Source organism: Xyrauchen texanus, chromosome 5 (genome assembly GCF_025860055.1).
Source record: "Xyrauchen texanus isolate HMW12.3.18 chromosome 5, RBS_HiC_50CHRs, whole genome shotgun sequence".
NCBI lineage: Eukaryota > Metazoa > Chordata > Actinopteri > Cypriniformes > Catostomidae > Xyrauchen > Xyrauchen texanus.
The window spans coordinates 16,296,535-16,315,647 of NC_068280.1; the positions used below are offsets into that span (position 1 = coordinate 16,296,535).

At 40.0% G+C, this 19,113-nt stretch overlaps 1 protein-coding gene across 2 annotated transcripts in view; it reads right to left on the bottom strand.

Moving 5' to 3' along the window:
- Window positions 1-4,899: 4,899 nt before the first annotated feature.
- galntl6 (polypeptide N-acetylgalactosaminyltransferase like 6) overlaps window positions 4,900-19,113 on the bottom strand; it is a 341,726-nt gene continuing 327,512 nt past the window's right edge. For both annotated transcript variants that reach the window (XM_052126394.1, XM_052126395.1), the window contains exons 11-13: window positions 7,890-8,006; window positions 7,469-7,618; window positions 4,900-5,662 (exon numbers count right to left, since the gene is read on the bottom strand). In XM_052126394.1, coding sequence (XP_051982354.1) covers window positions 5,495-5,662; window positions 7,469-7,618; window positions 7,890-8,006 — 435 coding nt within the window. In that variant the 3' untranslated portion in view covers window positions 4,900-5,494. The remainder of the gene's footprint in view (window positions 5,663-7,468; window positions 7,619-7,889; window positions 8,007-19,113) is intronic.

Consider the following 19,113-nt stretch of genomic DNA (forward strand, 5'->3'; position numbering starts at 1 on the left):
GTTCTGAAATTAGGCTGTCTAACACTGCTGCCGCAAAGCAAATGCGATTACTCAAGTGACCCTCTACTGCACTGCTGCAAAACCTGACGTGTGTCACGCATTGAACAACTCATGATGGCCGCGTGAAGGGTTTGTCCGGGCTGCGTGCTTCTGCTGACTAGCCTAAATTTGGCATGCATCTGCGAAGGACTTTAACATGTAGATAATTCATACTCCTGTCTATCGCTGTCGCTCGCTTGCGTGCGGGTGAGTGATTATTACAAATGCCACCAAGGTGGATCAAACAATAATTTGCGGACCCCCTGCGGTACCACCGTGGACCCCCTGGTGGTCATGCACCCCTTGTTGAAAACCCTTTAATTAGATAATATTGCAAAACACTACACACAATTACACTAGCCAGTCAGTGAAGTGAAACATTGACATACAAAATGAACCCTATTTCACAGTCAGTATCTGGAAAGAGAAGGAAACGTCCAGGTTATGGAACCTGGTAAAGTGGTAGTGGAAGCCCAACCTGCAGCCAGTACATGTTTTTCAAAACACCCATTTCGCCCAAGTCCAGGAGGAAGCCATGCTCTTGGTAGCTGAGCTTTTATACCCAAAGAACACTGCTTGCCCAGTGACAAAGTATGTGCTTGCAGACAGCCAACCATTCACATAATTCAAAGCAACCAAAGAACTGTTCTGACAGACTGATTTGACTCATAAGATCAATATATAATGCCTTTACCAGATAAAGTGTGTGCAGCCTCTCGCCTCATCCAACCCAAACAGAGGAGGACAGAACACTTGCAGGATGGCAACCTGAACCCTAAAGTGAGTGGTCAACACCTTGGTCACATAATCTTCTATAAGCTTAAGGATTGCCTTCAACAAGCCCGGTCCAAACTCTAAACGAGTCTCAGACTGACAGGGCATAGGTCCCCAATACATTTTATTGAGGCCAATGCCAGAAGCAGCTCAGCCTTCAGCGAGAGTATGCATAAGCTTACCACATATAATGGCTCAAACAGGGGACCCATAAGTGTTCCTAACACCAGCGCTAAGTCTCAGATTTGAATGGGACATTATCGGGGCGAGAGAGCCTCAGCCGTCTAGCTCCCCTTAAAAACATACTGATAAAAGGGTGTTTTCCTAACGATAAACCACTCAAAAGGTCATATCCTGCTGCTATGGCAGCAACACAAATTCCACATAAAGTGGGGATTTTTTCCACATAAAGAAGTGGAGCACTCTATCCCAGCCCACAATAAGGCAATAAGATGACCTGTCACTCCGCAAACTCATTCCCGGCTTGCAACAGTGGGGAAAGCGACAGGGCTGCTTGTAGACATGGTGGCGATTTCCAACCAGACTTCTTGAGGGCTGGAGGAAAACACCATGTATGGCTTAAATATCTGAGTTATGACATTGCAATCTTCTGACCTGCCACCAACAACAGTAAAAACAGGCAGAGACTATCTTCCTGGCTCACAACAGAAGGGACAGTGAGTAGCAAACCCCTGGCAAATTCAGCCAGAAGTGTCACCCCATGGACACCGGGCCATCTATAGATCTGCAGATTTCTTGAGCAGAGATATTCGGCAAATTCGTGGCGTGGCACATACCAACGGCATGAAGGCGGATGCGCCAAGGACCTGAACTTGGCAAATCATAACAAGGTGCACATGCAGCTCTGGAAAGAACGGTACCGGCAGCACGTCAGGACGTGAGTCAATGTGGTGAAAACCTTTGAGAAAGTTCAAGCAACTCAGTCTCAGAGGCCGCTTTGTCCTGTTTTCCCGCCCATGGGGGAAATTCATCACCTGAGCACAACACGTTGGAAGCCCCAGCTACAAAGTATCCCTCTCGCCAAATGTGATCGAAGCGTGCCAGAGCGTTCCGCAAATCATCACAGGCATTCTGAACAGGCCGCATGGGATGTTTTTCATCCTCAAAAACTCTTTGCTCTATATCCTGACCTAAATTCGCGATGATGCGTGCATAAGGGGCTGAGTGACAAGTGCCATCTGCAAATAGATTGCCGTGAATCTATACAGGCTTCAGAGATTGTCACTAGGGACTAAAAACAAAATTATATTAATTTCGGTTCATTTTGAGCAAAAACTGTATTTTTTCGCTCCGGTTCAGAAGTTCCGCAGCCTCCTTTCCAAAAGGTTACCGGTTAGAACTAAATAAAAGAATGGTTAATAATGTTCTTTTTAAAATGGCAGTACTCTGCACTAAGGGGTGGGTGAAATACCAGATGCAGTATTGTCAAATCTCACAAGAGTAACAAGCAATCTGGTCTGGACAAACAAGTCCAAAATAAGCCACTTGACACTAAAATAAGCAAATATTTGCATTTCATCTTCTTCCTATGTGGTGGATTTTTCAGCATAGAAATCTTGACAAGCATACAGTTAATTAACAGTTAAGTATCATTTTAATTACAGATCTGATTCTGAGTCAAAACCCGGCAGCATCAAATCTGTATTAATGCAACATATCTAACAATAATTCAGTGAAGACTTGGAAACAATTTAGAAATTAACTTTTACCTCTAATGTTTTCTTTGTATCTGGATTAGCTGTGCATGTACAGTATATGTAGTCTTTATACATAATTGTTAAAAAGGTCTTCATTCACAGAATGCAACATCCACAATGGATAGTTAGGCAAAGAAATGTGTCATGCTGCAGTTTCCTTCAGGATCAAAGCACGTTTCATTTTTTCGGGCAACATGATGGTGTAATTCCAAAAATGTACTGTGATAAACCCTTTGGCCTTTTGTTTCATAAACAAATTATCAGAAATAAATTAACCAGTTATAACCAGTTGTCAGCACATTACTTTTTCACTCTGGAACAGAAAATCACTATGTTGCGTCATATATGGCTTCATTTTCTTTCCCTGAGTCCCTGATTGTCATTCCTGGGAGGAGTTTCCAAAGTGTCAGCAGTGTTGAGAGACAGACTTGAAAGGGAACGAGTGAACATTTCCACTGTTATTGCCCAGGAAAAATATATAGTTGATTTAATACGTTCACATTTTGTAACAACATACTCCTAAAATGAGGGAAAATGTGGGTATTACTGATACAATTCAGAAAAGCAATCCACTCAAATTTACCCTAAAATCACACTAAAAGTGTAATCATATTACTGATAACTTTTAAGTTACTTTTAAAATACAATTTTTCAGAACTATTGTTGAATTACTGTCTATATTTCCATATTCATTGTCCATATTCCATATTCACAGTCATACACTCAGCAGAAGTACGCGTTTCTCCCTTAAGAAGAGTCATTATAGGGCACATGCCATTTGGCTGTCACAGAAATACAAACAGATGTACATGTGAATATAATTAATGTATTCTACATAAATAAACTAATAAAAAGTTAGAAATATATGTAACCCCAAGTAATGTGCTTGAAAATATTTAACATAATTGAATGTCAGAATCTGTAATCTGACAGGTGTTACACTACTTATTGTAGGACATTAAAAATGTAATGTGATTACAGTAATTAATAACTGAAGTTAGAATACACCCAATGCTGGGAGTAAAAATATCGTACACTGTAAATCAATAATTAGTAAAACAAGGCAATTCATTAAACAGCAAAAAAGAAAGGAAAAAAAAGCACAAGGAAACTTTGCTCAAAACCTTGTGGTTCCTTATAAAGCCCTCTTCCCCATATGACACCTACGTCTATCCTATAAAATAAATAAATAAATAAAAAGTAGAAGCAATTCATATAAATGACAGATTAGATTTTTTTTAATCACTAGTTACACTACATGCTATAAATCTCTGTAATAGACAGTTCAAGATTAAGTTATGTATGTATTAGGCCATTTCATCATTCTGGATACCTACACACCTTTGACTGATTATATTGAAGAAATGTAAAAAATTGGTCTAATTATTTCAAAATAAATATATGTTTAAATATATGTGCAGATGGAGTATTACTATATTTGTAATATGGATAAATGTCTGCTGCCCCTGTTCTGTTATTATAGAGCTCAGGTAACTGAAAGCACATTCATACTCATTCAAAGCAGGTATGCACTGCAAGATTCATCCAGCACATTTGGTGAGTGGGTAAGGCAGGCAACCATATCCTATAAAGACAACAAAATCTATTATAAACTGCCATTTTATTTATTGTGATAAGTCAATGAAACATGTCTATCTTTCAGGGAAAACATTTATAATATTCATAGTAATTGTCATTTCTGAGCATATGCAGGCCATATGTGAAATCCTACATGTTACATCTAGCTAAAACTCTCTCACTGCAGTTACATTCTCCCTTCCCTCTTAGGCCACAAGAGGACCCCCTACAACTGTCTAATAGAACCATAACAACTGTCTGAGTCTTACTCGCAGCTTTTAATATATATATATATATATATATATATATATATATATATATATATATAAACGATCTTGTTTTGCGGGCCCCCCAGGTGGCTCAGTTGCCCTAATACACCTTATACCGCTTATGACTACAAACAGCCCTGTTCAGAGTTGCTGTCACTGAAGAATCATTAACATGTAGGAAATAGTCAGGTAACAGAATAAAATGTCGACCTGTTTTTATTATCCAATAATGGATTATCAAAACTGACTTGGGGGTCAGTGAATTGAAAGGCAAAGCAAAAGACTGTGCTTTTAAAGCTAAATCAATAATTTGACACCTATACAAACGTGTAAAAGAGTTGTAATGCAGACAACTGAACACCAGAGGGAGCCAAACCACAAATTTTAAGACTTTTTGGAAGTCTGAGCGATGTTTCAGCATAACTCCATCAGTGCAAAGACACAATTGAAAAAAACAACACATCTACTCATTTTCTGCTTTATTTATAGACGAGAAACTCTGTAACAAGATATATCCCATTGAAAAAAATTGAAATATTTCATTTCATTAGGTGACTGCCTCACCCAATTTTGAATCTACCAGGTATAACAGATGAAAAAATGAAGTCAATTCACATAACTTAAATTTGTAAAAGGCACCAAATAAATACAAATAAATATACAGTCAAAACAATCCCTGGAGAAAAATAAATAGCCATACAAAAAGAGAGCAAACTCTTTCCGGTTTCTGGTATTGTACAAATCCACCATACAATCCTCAAGGACTGATACAGAACATTATTTCACAGGACTCCACTTTCAAAGTCCTAAAGTTGCTCTGTATTCTAATGTATGGAAGTGACCGGGGCCAAGTTAGACCCCACAAAAGAGACTGAGAGAGTCTGGACTGTCCATTTTTTCCTCGACCAGCAAGGTGCTCTTTGTGGAAGTGTTCCTCCCACCAGCCTTATGTCTCTCTGTTTTTAGTCCTCTCATTAAAGAGCCTGCATTCATTCAGTCTGCTGCATAACCTTGAGAGGAGCCCAGAGCCAGACATTAAGAATGTCCAGGCTCAGGTGAAGGGTTGTGGGAGGTGTGTGTGGGAGCCAACTGACTGGCTGACCACAACTCCAGGTCCTAAGAGCTGGCTGCACTGTTAAATTTGTCCAGAACAGTGGCATTGACTCTTTGGAAGATCCACTGCTGCGTTTCAGACTGGGGGTCACACTTGTTCATGAAAATCCGCTTATCACCAGGGCTACAGTCCATGCAACCACTGCTCACCAGGTGGTACAAAGACTTATCCTGCAGCAAGGTGAAGATGGGTAGGAGAGAGAGAGAGAGAAAGAGAGAAAGTAAAATAAAAATAAATAAACAAGACACATTCACTGTGACTCCAGCAAAGGTCTAATCCCTACCTTATCTCCCACTACCTTTCAGTCAGTTTGCAGGGGTGGAACTGAAAAACCAAATACAGAATATGTTTTCCCCTTTACCTAATCAGAAAAGCGGACTTCATTTCATGGCTTGAGTTTGGAAGTCAAATGTACAAAATCGAGGAAGCGCATGGAAAGAGAGTCAGAAAGAAGACGCCGAGACGGTATGTTTACATGCACTTTAAAAGTTAGATTTTAATTGAACAAAAACAATAATTTGTCTTTTCAAAATTTCATGTAAATGTTTTAGCCTAACTGAAAGCAAACCAGTTTTTTGTGATGTCAGACTTAAGGGGTTTAGGCCTATTTACATGAAAAGCAAATTTACTCTGAAACAATAGGTGGCGCTTAATGAAAATCGATTTTATTCCAGTACAGAACAAGTTTCTCCATTTTAATTTCAAAATAAATAAAGCAAGAGAGAAAGGTGAAAGGAAAATAAAAGTGAAAGAATGTGAAAGAGCTCAATCATCAATCTCCCATCAACAAATTTGAAGAGTAAGTGACAACAAAAAGAGTCTCTCTGCTTGAAAGAGTTTTCCACAGCACACAGGGCATGTACATTTTGTGCTAGAAACTACTGAGTATGCCATACAGACCCAGTGGAAAAAAACTGAGGATGTGTCCCTAAGGGAGTGATCAGGCTGAGCAGAGGAGGGACATGCCTTTGGGCTTTCGGGCTGCAGTCCTATGCTTCTCTCCCCTGGGTTGATTTACTGTTCTCTGCTCTTCTGGCAGATCCACTGCAAAGTACTACCTCTTCCTTTCAACTGTATATTTCCTCTCTCTTTAGTGTCATCACTGACCTATCCTACAATGACAGTGATTTCTTTGCTTAGCACCTTAAAGCCCTTGTGTGAGAAGGAATATCTGAGTTCAGGCTCATAGTCATGTTGCTAGAGGGCTATAAAAACTGAGGTGCCATATTAGGCTCTATCATTTTTGATGGGCCCCGAGCAGTGAGCATTAATCCACAAGGGCTTCTGTAACAAGCTGTATGCTCTGTCCTATTGCTGCTCGGTTGATATATTAAAGTAAGATATACTGTATCGACGTCTAAAGCGAGATGTGGAAAGGTAGGAGGAAGGTAGGTGTGGATTCTCTTAAATTTTCCCCTACATATGTTATTTGAATATGTATGACGCAATATGAAAACAAAACATCAGGGTGTAAAACATTGCTAATTGCTAATTTTCTACAAGTAAATGTAGAAATTGTAATTCATTGTATCTCAATAAAATCCCCAACTCCCAATTATTGAGTCAGCTGGCTGTATTTTAAGCAGGAGATAAATATGTAAGTACAATATGACATGTCAAAATTTTGGACATGGCTGAATTTGATCCTCATGATCTTAAAAACCTTCTGAGCTAAAGACATTTGAGGGAAAAGCAGCTAACAAGTGCACAGCATATATGGGAACTCTTAATACTGTTTGAAAAGCATCCCAGGTGGACACTTTATGGGGACAGTTGAGAGAATGCCCAGACTGTGCAGATCGGTAATCTAGGCAAAAAGGCTGCAACTTTATCTAACTATTTGGTCACAAATTTTATTTTATTTTTTTCATTTTGATAACTAATGTTAAAAAAGTGGAAATGGTAGTAATAAAGAATGAGTATCTGTGCCTAAACTTTGCATTGGTTATATATGTGTATTAGTTTTACTGTATTACCTTTCTGTAGCCCCAATGCTGGTTGCCTTTCATACCATGGCAGTCATACAGGGTTACCGGGCTATTCTGACTAATGGCATCGAAGCAGAATTTTCTGGTGTGTAGGGGATCTCCAGGCCTGATGTCCTCTCTCCAACCAAACGTGAAAATCTAACCACCCAAGAGAACAGCAGTACTCTCAATGTCAAAAAGTGTGTCAAGGAATGATCTTCAAGTCAAAGTATCATTCACTTAACCACAATTGAAACACTACTCTCATTGTTAGACATCTAGGCTGTTCACATCATTCAAATATCTGATACAAATATGCCTTCAGCAATGTGGATTGATCAGGGTTGAAACAACTTATGCAGATCTTGCAAAGTGAAATACACTGAGAAAACACTATTCCAGTTCGACACCATTGTGCAAAGCTTTATACCTGCTCATGAGCCCATGTCCGCTCTGCACCCTCTTTCAGACATGTGTCCAGCCGCAGTTCTGTGCCTGTGGAGCCGTGCTTAGAGTCGATGCACAAGCCAGATGCAGCACTACGGATCTATGGACAGAAAAATCTGTTGAAACATGCACTTTGAAATCAATTTAACAAGGATAAAAAAAGGTTAAACGGTAACACGTTACAATAAGGTTCCATTTGTTAACATTAGTGTGGTAGCGGGGGCATGGTTGAGCGATGGTTTGTGAATGGGCGAGATCAGGAGATGAGAATGGTGGGGATCATCACCTGGCAGTGATTGTCTAACAGCTGTTTGTCACTGCAGTGAGAGTGGAGACAGGCTTTTAAGAGCGAGCCAGATGCCAGTGAGGGGGAAAGAGAGCAGCAGGGAACAGAGTGTTCCAGTGTGCAATATTTCTGTTGTGCTGAAAAGGATAATTGTGTGTGTACACTGAAAAGTGTGGTTTTTGAGTCTGTGAAAGTGGGGGAAATAAAGCCCCTTTTGAATTTGATCTCGCCATCTCCTGCTTCCTCCTTCTCCAGGAAAACTAAGAACTTTGTTACAATTAGTAAATGCATTAGGTATCATGAACAAACAATGACCAGTTGTATTTATTAATCTTCGTTAATGTTAGTTAATAACAGAACAATTGTTCATTGTTAGTGCACAGTGCAATAACTAATGTTAAGACACACAACTTTTGTTTAAAAAAAAATATAATTACTATGTTGAATTTAACATAAACCTGCCACAGTCTGGGCTAGACAGTCCCTCCTGTCTATCTGTCTTGTGTTGGTGTGTGTCTGCATTTCCCTCTCTCTCCCTCTTGTGTACTGTAGGTGCCACATGGAGAACGTCAGCTCTGTTGCCAGGACAACTCTCTACCCAGCTCTTCACCAGTGGCACCTGTCTTAAATGACCTTACCTTCTAATTCATCTCCCTAGTTTATTCTTTGCTGGATTGTTTTGTGTGTTTACTATATCAGTTGGTTCCTGTTATGCTGTTTCATTAGTTACTCTGTTCTGTTTTCTGTTTCATCCCCCAGTGGAAGTTTTTGGTTTGTATTTTGATTTATTGTTAATAAAGCCTCATTGCTTATTGCATTTAGGTCCTCTCCTTGTCTCCTGATGACAAAACCAAAATTAGTAAATGCTGTAAAAGTATTGTTCATTCTTAGTTCACGTTAACTAATGTTAACAAATGGAACCTTAAAAGGATAGTTCACCCAAAAATGAAAATACAGTCATTCTTTACTCACCACTGTGTTATAACCACATATAAATTTTTTTTCTTAACAAAAAGGGAGAATATTAAGAAAAATTGTTGTGCTCAGTGATGTCATTCAATGGCGGTTTATGGTGACCACCTCTTCAAGCTTCCAAAGGCCACAAAAGTACAATTCAGAAGTCTAATAAATTATATGTGACTCATGTCTTGTACTGAAGGAATTATATCTTATAAACTATTCAGTTTACACTGATGAGCCAAAACATTATGACTTAATATGCTGTATCCTCCGTGTGCTGCCAAAACAGCACCAATCCGCCGAGGGATGGACTCCATTGCCATGAAGGGGTGTACCAGGTTTGCAACGATGTTTAGGTAGGTGGCACATGTGAAACTGATGTACACGCGCGAGTAGGCTACGATGGAAGGGAAAAAAAACTGGAAATTTTTTTTTTTGGGGCACAAACTACTGTCATAAAAAGTTATAGTTTTGTATATACATAACTCCTGAATAAACATTAAAATGTGTTTGGACTGATTTAAAAAAAAGTTTTGAACAAATTTGATTGGTTTGTCGATAGTGAGCGCAAATGCAGGTGATAAGCGGTTTCATTAAGCGAGTCATTGAGTCTTTCATTCAAACGATTCGTTCAAACGGCCGATTCATCAAGAATGAGACAGATGTTTGTGAATGGGTCATTGAATCTTTGACTCAACCGATTCGTTCACAAAACTGAATCATTCAAAACACGATTGAGTATTGCTGTGAGATGCGCTATGGCTATGCTGTGATCTTTGTTTGGATTCATCGGATCTATTTTCGCTGCTAAAATAGACCAAAAACAGTCATTATTTCGTCTAAAATGTAAGTGACTTAATATTATTAACTTGTTTGTTGAACTGTCATATGAAATCAGTGTCACATTTTCAATCGTGAGGGGATGGTAAATTAAGTGATGGTCAATTGTCAGCTCTCTTGGTCGTCAGGTCGTGTGATGTATGTTGCTGAACTGTATTCAAATGTTATAAATATAAAAACACCACATTTTGAAATTTAACTGCAGTATGTCAATTTAATTTATTTGTGTGTGCTGCGCTCATAGACTAAATAGACTAGAAAACGGCGCTCATTTGTTTGATTTCAACCTGTCTTTGCAAGGCCGCGAAACTCATATTTTGCTCCTTGCAGACAAAGTGCACGCCTTCACATAAAAACTAGACCTCTGGCATGGCCGCATCAGTCGAGGGAACTGCGCCATGTTCCCCAGCCTTGCAGACTTTATCACTGATGCAGGCACGTCACACGATTTCTCCTCCCTATTTCAATCAGCGTCTGAGCACCTGTCAGCAATGAGAAAACAATTTGCGACGTACTTTAAAGAGGATTATCGCTCTTTTGCGTGGGTTCGAGATCCGTTTGTGTGCACAGCAAACGAGCTATCAATTGATATGCAGGAACAGCTTATTGAGCTGAAGAGTGACAGTAGACTGAAGGAACTCTTTAGCTCCTGCCCTCTTTCGTCATTCTGGGCAGCATTGATGCAGGAATACCCTGAACTTTGTGACGTCACCTTGAAGATTCTCCTTCCTTTCGTGTCGACATATTTGTGTGAGGCAGGATTCTCAAAAATGACTGCACTCAAAACGAAATACCGCAATCGTGCACAAATCGAGGATGATTTGAGGCTATGTTTATCAAACATTGAGCCAAGAATTGAGGATCTTTGCAAGGCAAAGCAGGCTCAGGTCTCACATTAACATCACCTACCAGCAAGCTTCTGTAAAAAATGCAGATGATGCCTACTATTAAGCCTAGTAATAATAACAATAATAAAGCATAAATTAATATCAGAGGTCTGGTGCCAATTCCCAATTATAGCAATAGCCTAGTAATGATAATAGGCCTACTACTACTCATAATAATAATAATAATAATGCCTGCAAGCTCACATTAGAAGTCTGGTGCTACTGCCAATTATAATAATAATAATAATAATAATAATAATAATAATAATAATAATAATAACAACAATAAAGCATGTAACCTCATATAATTATATAGCAATAGCCTAGTAATGATGATAGGCCTACTACTACTCATAATAATAATAATGCCTGCAAGCTCACATTAGAAGTCTGGTGCTACTGCCAATTATAATAATAATAATAATAATAATAATAATAATAACAACAATAAAGCGCGGGGCGGGGGGCACTGGGGCCCCAACTGCAATGAACCAGCTTAGGGGGGGCCCAGCTTGAAAAAGGTTGAGAACCCCTGTGTTAGGAGATGATCAACGTTATTTGCTTCACCTGTGAGTGGTCATAATATTTTGGCTCATCGTTGTATATCAGAATAGAAAAAATGAAAATTCAATAAGGATCCAATAATTTAATGGCACTCAAGCTGGCATGGATGCCCACAAGTTTGTGAAAAATCTGATGCTCCATATTTCCCCAGCATGACTTTGAATGATACAAAGAGCATCTTGTGTGCTTCAACGTAAGCAAGGAATCTGACTGTGCAAACATAGTCATAGTCACAAATGTGCTATATTAGTGACCTAGAAATAGTGCAGAATCTTTAATATTTATTTTGAATGGAGTGTGTCAAATATCTCATCAAGTAGTAATACTTACAATATTCATGAACTATCATATTGCATATTTAGACCCTTCAGATGTTATAAAAGTTAACTTCCTAACCATATGCCTCCACTAATGACCTCTATGGTGCTCATGAATGAAGATTTTGAAGGTTACAGAATGTTAGCAAGAAGTTTCACTTCTGTTCCCTGTCTGTTCACAAAGATGTGTGCACTTTCCCCACAGCATGAACTGCCCTATGTCCTTATTTTCATCTCTTTTTTTCAGTTTTTGATTGGCTGTCCAGGTTGCCTAATTTTCTTTAAGGCATTCAGGTGTACCAACTTTTTTCACAGTGTAGCTCAATAATGCATGAGCGGCTGGAGCCACTGTGTCCTGAGAGCACAGAGGAGTGGACAGCAGTGCTGGGCCAAATCTGCTCACTTATTCACCTCACTTGAGGGTATCGGGGCCTGGGCCAAGGACAGACAGACAGACAGAAAGACACACACACACACACACACACACACACACACACACACACACACACACACACACACACACACACACACACACACACACACACTTGTTGTGTTTCCATGTTTTATGGGGACTTTCCATAGACATAATGGTTTTTATACTGTACAAACTTTATATTCTATCCCCTAAACCTAACCCTACCCCTAAACCTAACCCTCACAGAAAACATTCTGCATTTTTACATTTTCAAAAAACATAATTTAGTATGATTTATAAGCTGTTTTCCTCATGGGGACCGACAAAATGTCCCCACAAGGTCCAAAATTTCGGGTTTTACTATCCTTATGGGGACATTTGGTCCCCACAAAGTGATAAATACACGCTCACACACACACACACACACACACACACACACACACACACACACACACACACACACACACACACACACACACACACAGAGCTTCCACTGATAAAATTGTGCAATGCATACCAAGGCCATCTAGAAGACTGTTTCTTCAAATATGTTTTTCTCACGCTCATGCGTTTTGAATGATTGCGGTGAGGGATTTAGGGGGTTTGAGCTCTTGGCAAAGCATGACTGTTGAAAGTAATTGGAAATCAGTTGGTACGCTGCACAAACCAACATGGAGTTCAGCTCAATATCTGGGTGAATGCATGACATACTGCAGATGCTAAATCAGTCTGGCAGTTTTTCTTGTTGGTGACTGGATACATTTGCTGTTGCTTGCAGTAAAAAAATGTAAATGCCCTTAAACTTAAATTTAAGTTAATATGAGTTTAAACTGAAGCTGAAACAACATCTAATGGAATCAATGCAGTTTCTGGCAGATGGACACAAGAAGCTTTTTTTGGTGAATTAAATATCCTAACCCTGAAAATCTTCTTAAAGTTCAGGTCATCCTTTTATTGCCAAAGATTAATGGGAAAGAAGGCACAGCACCCGATTTGAGCTGTGATTTCTTTTAAAATGAGTTGAATTGAATAATTGTGCGACAGAAAACTTGACAAATGCAAGAAAATTAAAGCGAAAAGCAAGGTCACGCAACGCTCTCCCTTGCAGGTTTATTCATGAAAGCTCATGTTATTTCCTGGGGTTATAAACATGGAAACGTCATGGTTACTGTTGTAACATATCCCTGAGGGGGAACGGACATTGTGTCAAATGAAATTACACAAGGGGTTTTCCTTAGGAGCCTTGCGTACCTCTGAACTCGAGTCCGGTGGTGCTGTAGGCTTTCGAGGTCAGTGATGACGTCATCCTACAGGCTCTGGAGGGGAGTACTGGGCTGTTCCGCCAGGTGGCGACGTTCTCGGGACACAGGTGGATCGCAACTGCCCTGTCCACCTGGGGGACCACCGTGTACCCGTGGGCCATCTGCGCATCAGACTGGGCGGGCTGTCCCGAAGGGGGCAGCCCAGTGGAGTCCTCTGCGTCAGACACCTGGACGCTCTCCGCTGCAGCGGTGAAGTCATCATCCAATTCCGGGTGCTCAAGGGAGAATGGACGGAAGTGAGCGAGCGTGTCGGGGGGCGGGTGGTTTGTGGGTATTTACCCGGCGAAACCGAGCCCATCGATGCTGTGGGAGGGTGGGTGGGGGGGCTAAAGTGGGATTCACCTTCAGGAAGGAGAGCCACGACTGCAAAGCTGCCCTGATCATGTACTCACACGAGGCAGCATCTGTGGCCGTCGGTCTTGGAGAGATATCGACCGAATCCAGGAACTACACAGAGGAGGAAGTGCATCTTGAAAAAGAAGCGTCCTGAAAAGAACGTTCAACACCTGTCTTTGTATTGCTCTTTTATGTGTGAAAACTCACTCTTTTAGAGAAACAAACTCTTTTAGGAGGGGAAAACACTCTTTTAGGCAGTGAAAGGGCTGTCGAAGCGCCCAGGGGTGTGGACTGCACAGCGTGCAGAGAGAGAGAATGGCAGCTGGAAACGTGCCGTAAGATCCGAGAACAGCAGTGCTTCTTGCCAGTAGAGGTGAGTGGAACAGTGGTGAACTCCGCTTGTTGTTGCACAATTGCTCAGCTCCGAAGAAAAAATCTGACTGACAGACGCACGCCCGCTTCCCTTTATAATTGTATGTCCGGGGGCGGGACATGCAAATTCTGTCTGCCAATTTCTAATTGGCTTTTTCTCAAGTTCAGAGGTACACGAGGCTCCCAAGGAAGACACCTTGTGTCACTTCATTCGACACAACGTCGAGTGAGTGACAGAAGGGGAACATGTTTAATTCATTTTCTTGTCTATTAGCAGCCTCTCACTCTCGTTTAGAACTTACTTGTGCCTGATGTTTTCAGGACAAATTATTTGACTCTTTCAACACGGTAACAAAGACAGTATTACACTAATTTATTGCCCGATGCATCCAATTTACTTCAAAACCCCATTTCAGTGAAGTCAGAGCCAACATCAAAGTACTGAGGGTGAAGATTAAGGAGGGGAAAGAAGCATACAGGTGCAAATTAGAACAACAATTGCAGCAGGATGGAGTGAAGCAGGTCTGGGCTGGCATGAGGAAGATCACAGGTATGGAGCAGAAGGGGGGTTCGCTACTTGATGGTGACCAGGACCTGGCTGACGATCTGAACAGATTCTTTAATAGATTTGATAACCCGATGCCACATCAGACCGCCACACCTGGTCTGCCGCTGCCTGGTGTTGTTTCCCGTCCCTCAATCATCCCATCTATGATATCGTCTCCCCTCTCTCCCCTTTCTTCCATCAGTGACATCATAATCTCCCAAAAGACCTCTCTTGACTCCAACTTTTCTCTAACTGTACCAACGGTGTTAAATCAATTTCAGGTTAAGGGTGAACTGGACCGTCTGAAGCTGGGAAAAGCAGTGGGGCCTGATGATATTGGGCCCAGACTGTTGAGGACATGTTCTACCCAGTTGAGTGGTATTTTTACATACCTGTTTAATCTAAGTCTGCACCTACAAAAGGTCCCGAAACTGTGGAAAACATCCTGTTTGATTCCAATTCCAAAGAAGAGATATCCATCTAACCATAACGATTACAGATCTGTAGCACTCACCTCACATATCATGAAGACGTTCGAGAGACAGGTCTTTTCTTACATCAAGGCCTGTATGTCAAACTACGTGGATCTGTTGCAGTTTGCATACCAGTCCAACATGGGTGCGGATGATGCCCTTATTTACATGCTACAAAGAACTCATGCACATCTGGACACCTCTGATGCATCTGTGAGATTCACGTTTTTCGACTTCTCAAGCGCCTTCAATACGATCCAGCCCCGACTGTTGTGTGAGAAGATGAGGATGCAGCTGGATTCAACATTGGTCCAGTGGTGTATGAACTATTTATCCAGTAGACCACAGTACGTGCCTCAGCAGAATAGTGTTTCTAATACTATTCTGACTAATACGGGGGTGCCGCAAGGAACCGTGCTGGCCCCGTTACTGTTTACTATCTATACAACAGACTTCCAGTACAATAGTGGCAGTTGCTTCCTCCAGAAATTTTCAGACGATACGGTCGTGGTTGGCCTAATTAAAGGAGGTGAGGAGGAGGAGTACAGGAGAACTATTAAGGAGTTTGTGGGTTGGAGCGACCACATCCATCTCCAACTTAACATCTTAAAAACAAAGGAGATGGTTGTGGATTTTAGGAGGAGGAAGAAGACACCGTTAACCCCAATCGCCATCCAGGGCAGTGAAGTGGAGATGGTCTCCAGCCACAGATATCTCGGTGTTTACCTTGATGATAAGCTGGACTGGAAGAGCCACATGGAGACAGTGTATAAGAAGGGTCAAAGCCGACTTTATTTTCTAAGAAGGCTTAGGTCATTTAACATCTGCCATCCTTTACTGTGTAACGTCTATCAGACAGTGGTGGCAAGTGCTCTGTTCTTTGCTGTGGTGTGCTGGGGAGAGGGTGCTCGCATGGGAGATCTAAATCGAGTCAACAAATTGATAAAGAAAGCAGGATTGGTTGTGGGGACTGAATTTGATATGATCCAGTATGTGGTTGAGAAAAGAATACTCTCTAAACTAAAATCAATCATGGACAATCCCTTACATCCAATCCATGCTCTTGGGGTGATCAACAAGAGCACCTTTAGCCATAGATTGATCGCACCAAAGTGCAAGTCTGAACGTACCAGGAAGTCCTTTGTACCAGCGGCCATCAGAATGTTTAATGATTTATGAATATTCACCTGTTACTGAATATACTGTTATTAATTCTGCTATTGAATATCCTGTTTTGAATATGCATCTGTTACTGATTATTCGATATAGGTATTATTGTTATGTATTATGTATTGTTATTGAGTGTTAAAGCTGCCATGACAATATAATTTCCTGCAAAGGATCAATAAAGTATCAACAACAACAACAACATGCTTTAATAAATTGAACATTATCCGAGGGGTATTGTGTTTTCCAATAGGCTACGATTTATGTCTTTTTGGTTCAGTTTACCATTAAACTATTATTTATATTGTCAAGCCGGTTCTCGCCTCCTCCTTTCCATTGAACTCCTTTACACTGGGGCCGAAGAACTGGGAAGGAGAGAGAGAGATTGTTTACGGGCAGCTGTCCGTCATGTGTGTGTTTGTGTCTTTTGTTTAAGTTTTTCATTAAAATATTATTTATATTGTCAAGCCGGTTCTCGCTGCCTCCTTTCCATTGAACTTCGTTACATTCAATTTTTTTTATAAATCAATATATATATATACACACACACAACAGTTAGTTCCGGTCCTCGAATCTGATTGGACAAGAGACGCTCCGTGAACACTGATGGTCTACCAGCACTCCGACGCTTCATTGTGTGTGTATCATGTGCCATTATAAACTCAAATGTGAGAGAAGTACATATGTGTTAAGAGCTGCTGTTTGTCTTTTTTTTTTTTTTTTTTTTTGACATTACATATGTTAGCCAGCAGGTGGTGGCAAAATATAATTTTTGTGTGTAATATGAGCAAGTTAGGTGACATGAAGTGAATCGGCGTCTACATACAACAGCTCTTAACTCTTTCCCCGCCAGCGTTTTTAAAAAAAAGTTGCCAGCCACCGCCAGGGTTTTTGACGATTTTCGCTAAACTTTAATGGCCCGCAGAATATTTTCTTCCATGAATATATGAAGATGCTATATATCACAATAAAGATCTGAGCCTCGGCTTTTAGGCAAAAAAAAACGATTTTATTTTATCTTCATTTGTTCTTTTTTTATTGCGACTTGAACAGAGGTAGGTTTTGTCAAAAAACAACATTTCAGACAAAAAGCTGAGAAAAAGGCATGTTTATGTCTGATATTTTGAGCTTCTCAATACTCCACTTCTTCATGTTTGAGACGATCGCAGTCTGTTTCTTTGATCAAAGAGTTACGTACTCTTTCAAAACATGCGCAGGGTTCTTCCTTACCGTATAACACCTAAAACAATTATCAAATATCACATGAGAAATTGTGCTATATGGCCCTAAATCAGCACTACTGTGATTACCTACGGCACTCGGCCTCCGGCCTCGTGCCTGCGGCCGAATCACAGCAGTGCTGATCTATGGCCATATCACAGTCTTGCTCGAGTGATTTTGCTTAAATATTTATTTACATATATGTTGTGTGATGCTGAGCCATCAGTGTTTATTACCTATGCCAGTGTTACTGTGTCACAATGACTTTTTGACAGTGACACCCATCTGTTCATATCACTTATCTCTACACTTTATTATAGATTAGGGGTTCATATCCATTACATTCTCTCTCTCTTGGCCTGCTAGATAATTTCTCAATGCTCTTTTATCGCTGTAGGCTAACTTTTCTTTTTAAACGGAGAGCATGCAGTTGAATAGAGGCTGATATTGTCAAAACAAATATCAACAACACATAAGGTTGTCAGCCATTTGATTTATAGAACATCTGTATGTACGTAAATCCTACTGTTGATGGCATGCAGGTCAGTCATATTATTTGAAGCACAGGGGAGCGATAGAACAAAGAGAAAAATTAGACATCATTCACGATAGAGCTGATGTTTTTTGTGTTGCCAGATGTGGAAGAATGCCATTAAAGCAGACTACAAAAGTCTCTAAAATTTCACTAGTCGCTAGATGGTTCTTTTACTCGCTAAGTGGGTCAAAAAGTTGCTAACACCGAGGACGAGTTCTTGTGTTCAAACACTTGATGAAGCACAAATCCGAAAACAGGATCTCAAGGCGTGTTTTCTAAGTTTCTTGATACAGTAACCTAAAAACTTGATTGTGATTATGAGGAGACGCAACCAAAGTGAGACTCCAAAAGTGTCCGTCTGTCACAGGTTTACATTGACGTGTCCTTAGAAAAGCCCTTATAATAAATCTAGGACTAAATTCAATTGCATATTAAATCGCGAATTGAGTTACAAAATGGATTGCTGTGAACTGTAGGATTGGCTTATGTTCAATAATATGGAAATAAACAATATATGGAAGCCACTTTTTGTATTGTCTAAAAAATGCTTTACTCATCTGCCACAATAATGTAATGCATTTTAATTATCTTAATTATAATTTTTTACAATAGATTTTATTTGTGATTATTTAAATATAACTATTTATAATTATTTCATCATATGTAATAGTTTTTTTATTTTTTGCCCCTGCAAATATTTATATTTATGCGATTAATTGCAATTAATTTGATTAATTAATCGGCATACCATGTAATTAATTCAATAAAAAAAAAACTATTTTTAAGACCTACTTGTGACCAATTTCTCTATTATAACTTTACTTCCGAAGAAACTATTAAAGAAACTGTTTATTATTTTAATTGTTATATTGCACATATCTGCCTATTATTTTCATGTTTAATAAAGTATATTTAATCTCCATCATTCTCAAATCCTTGTTTTGGTGCTTTACATTACAGTTTTA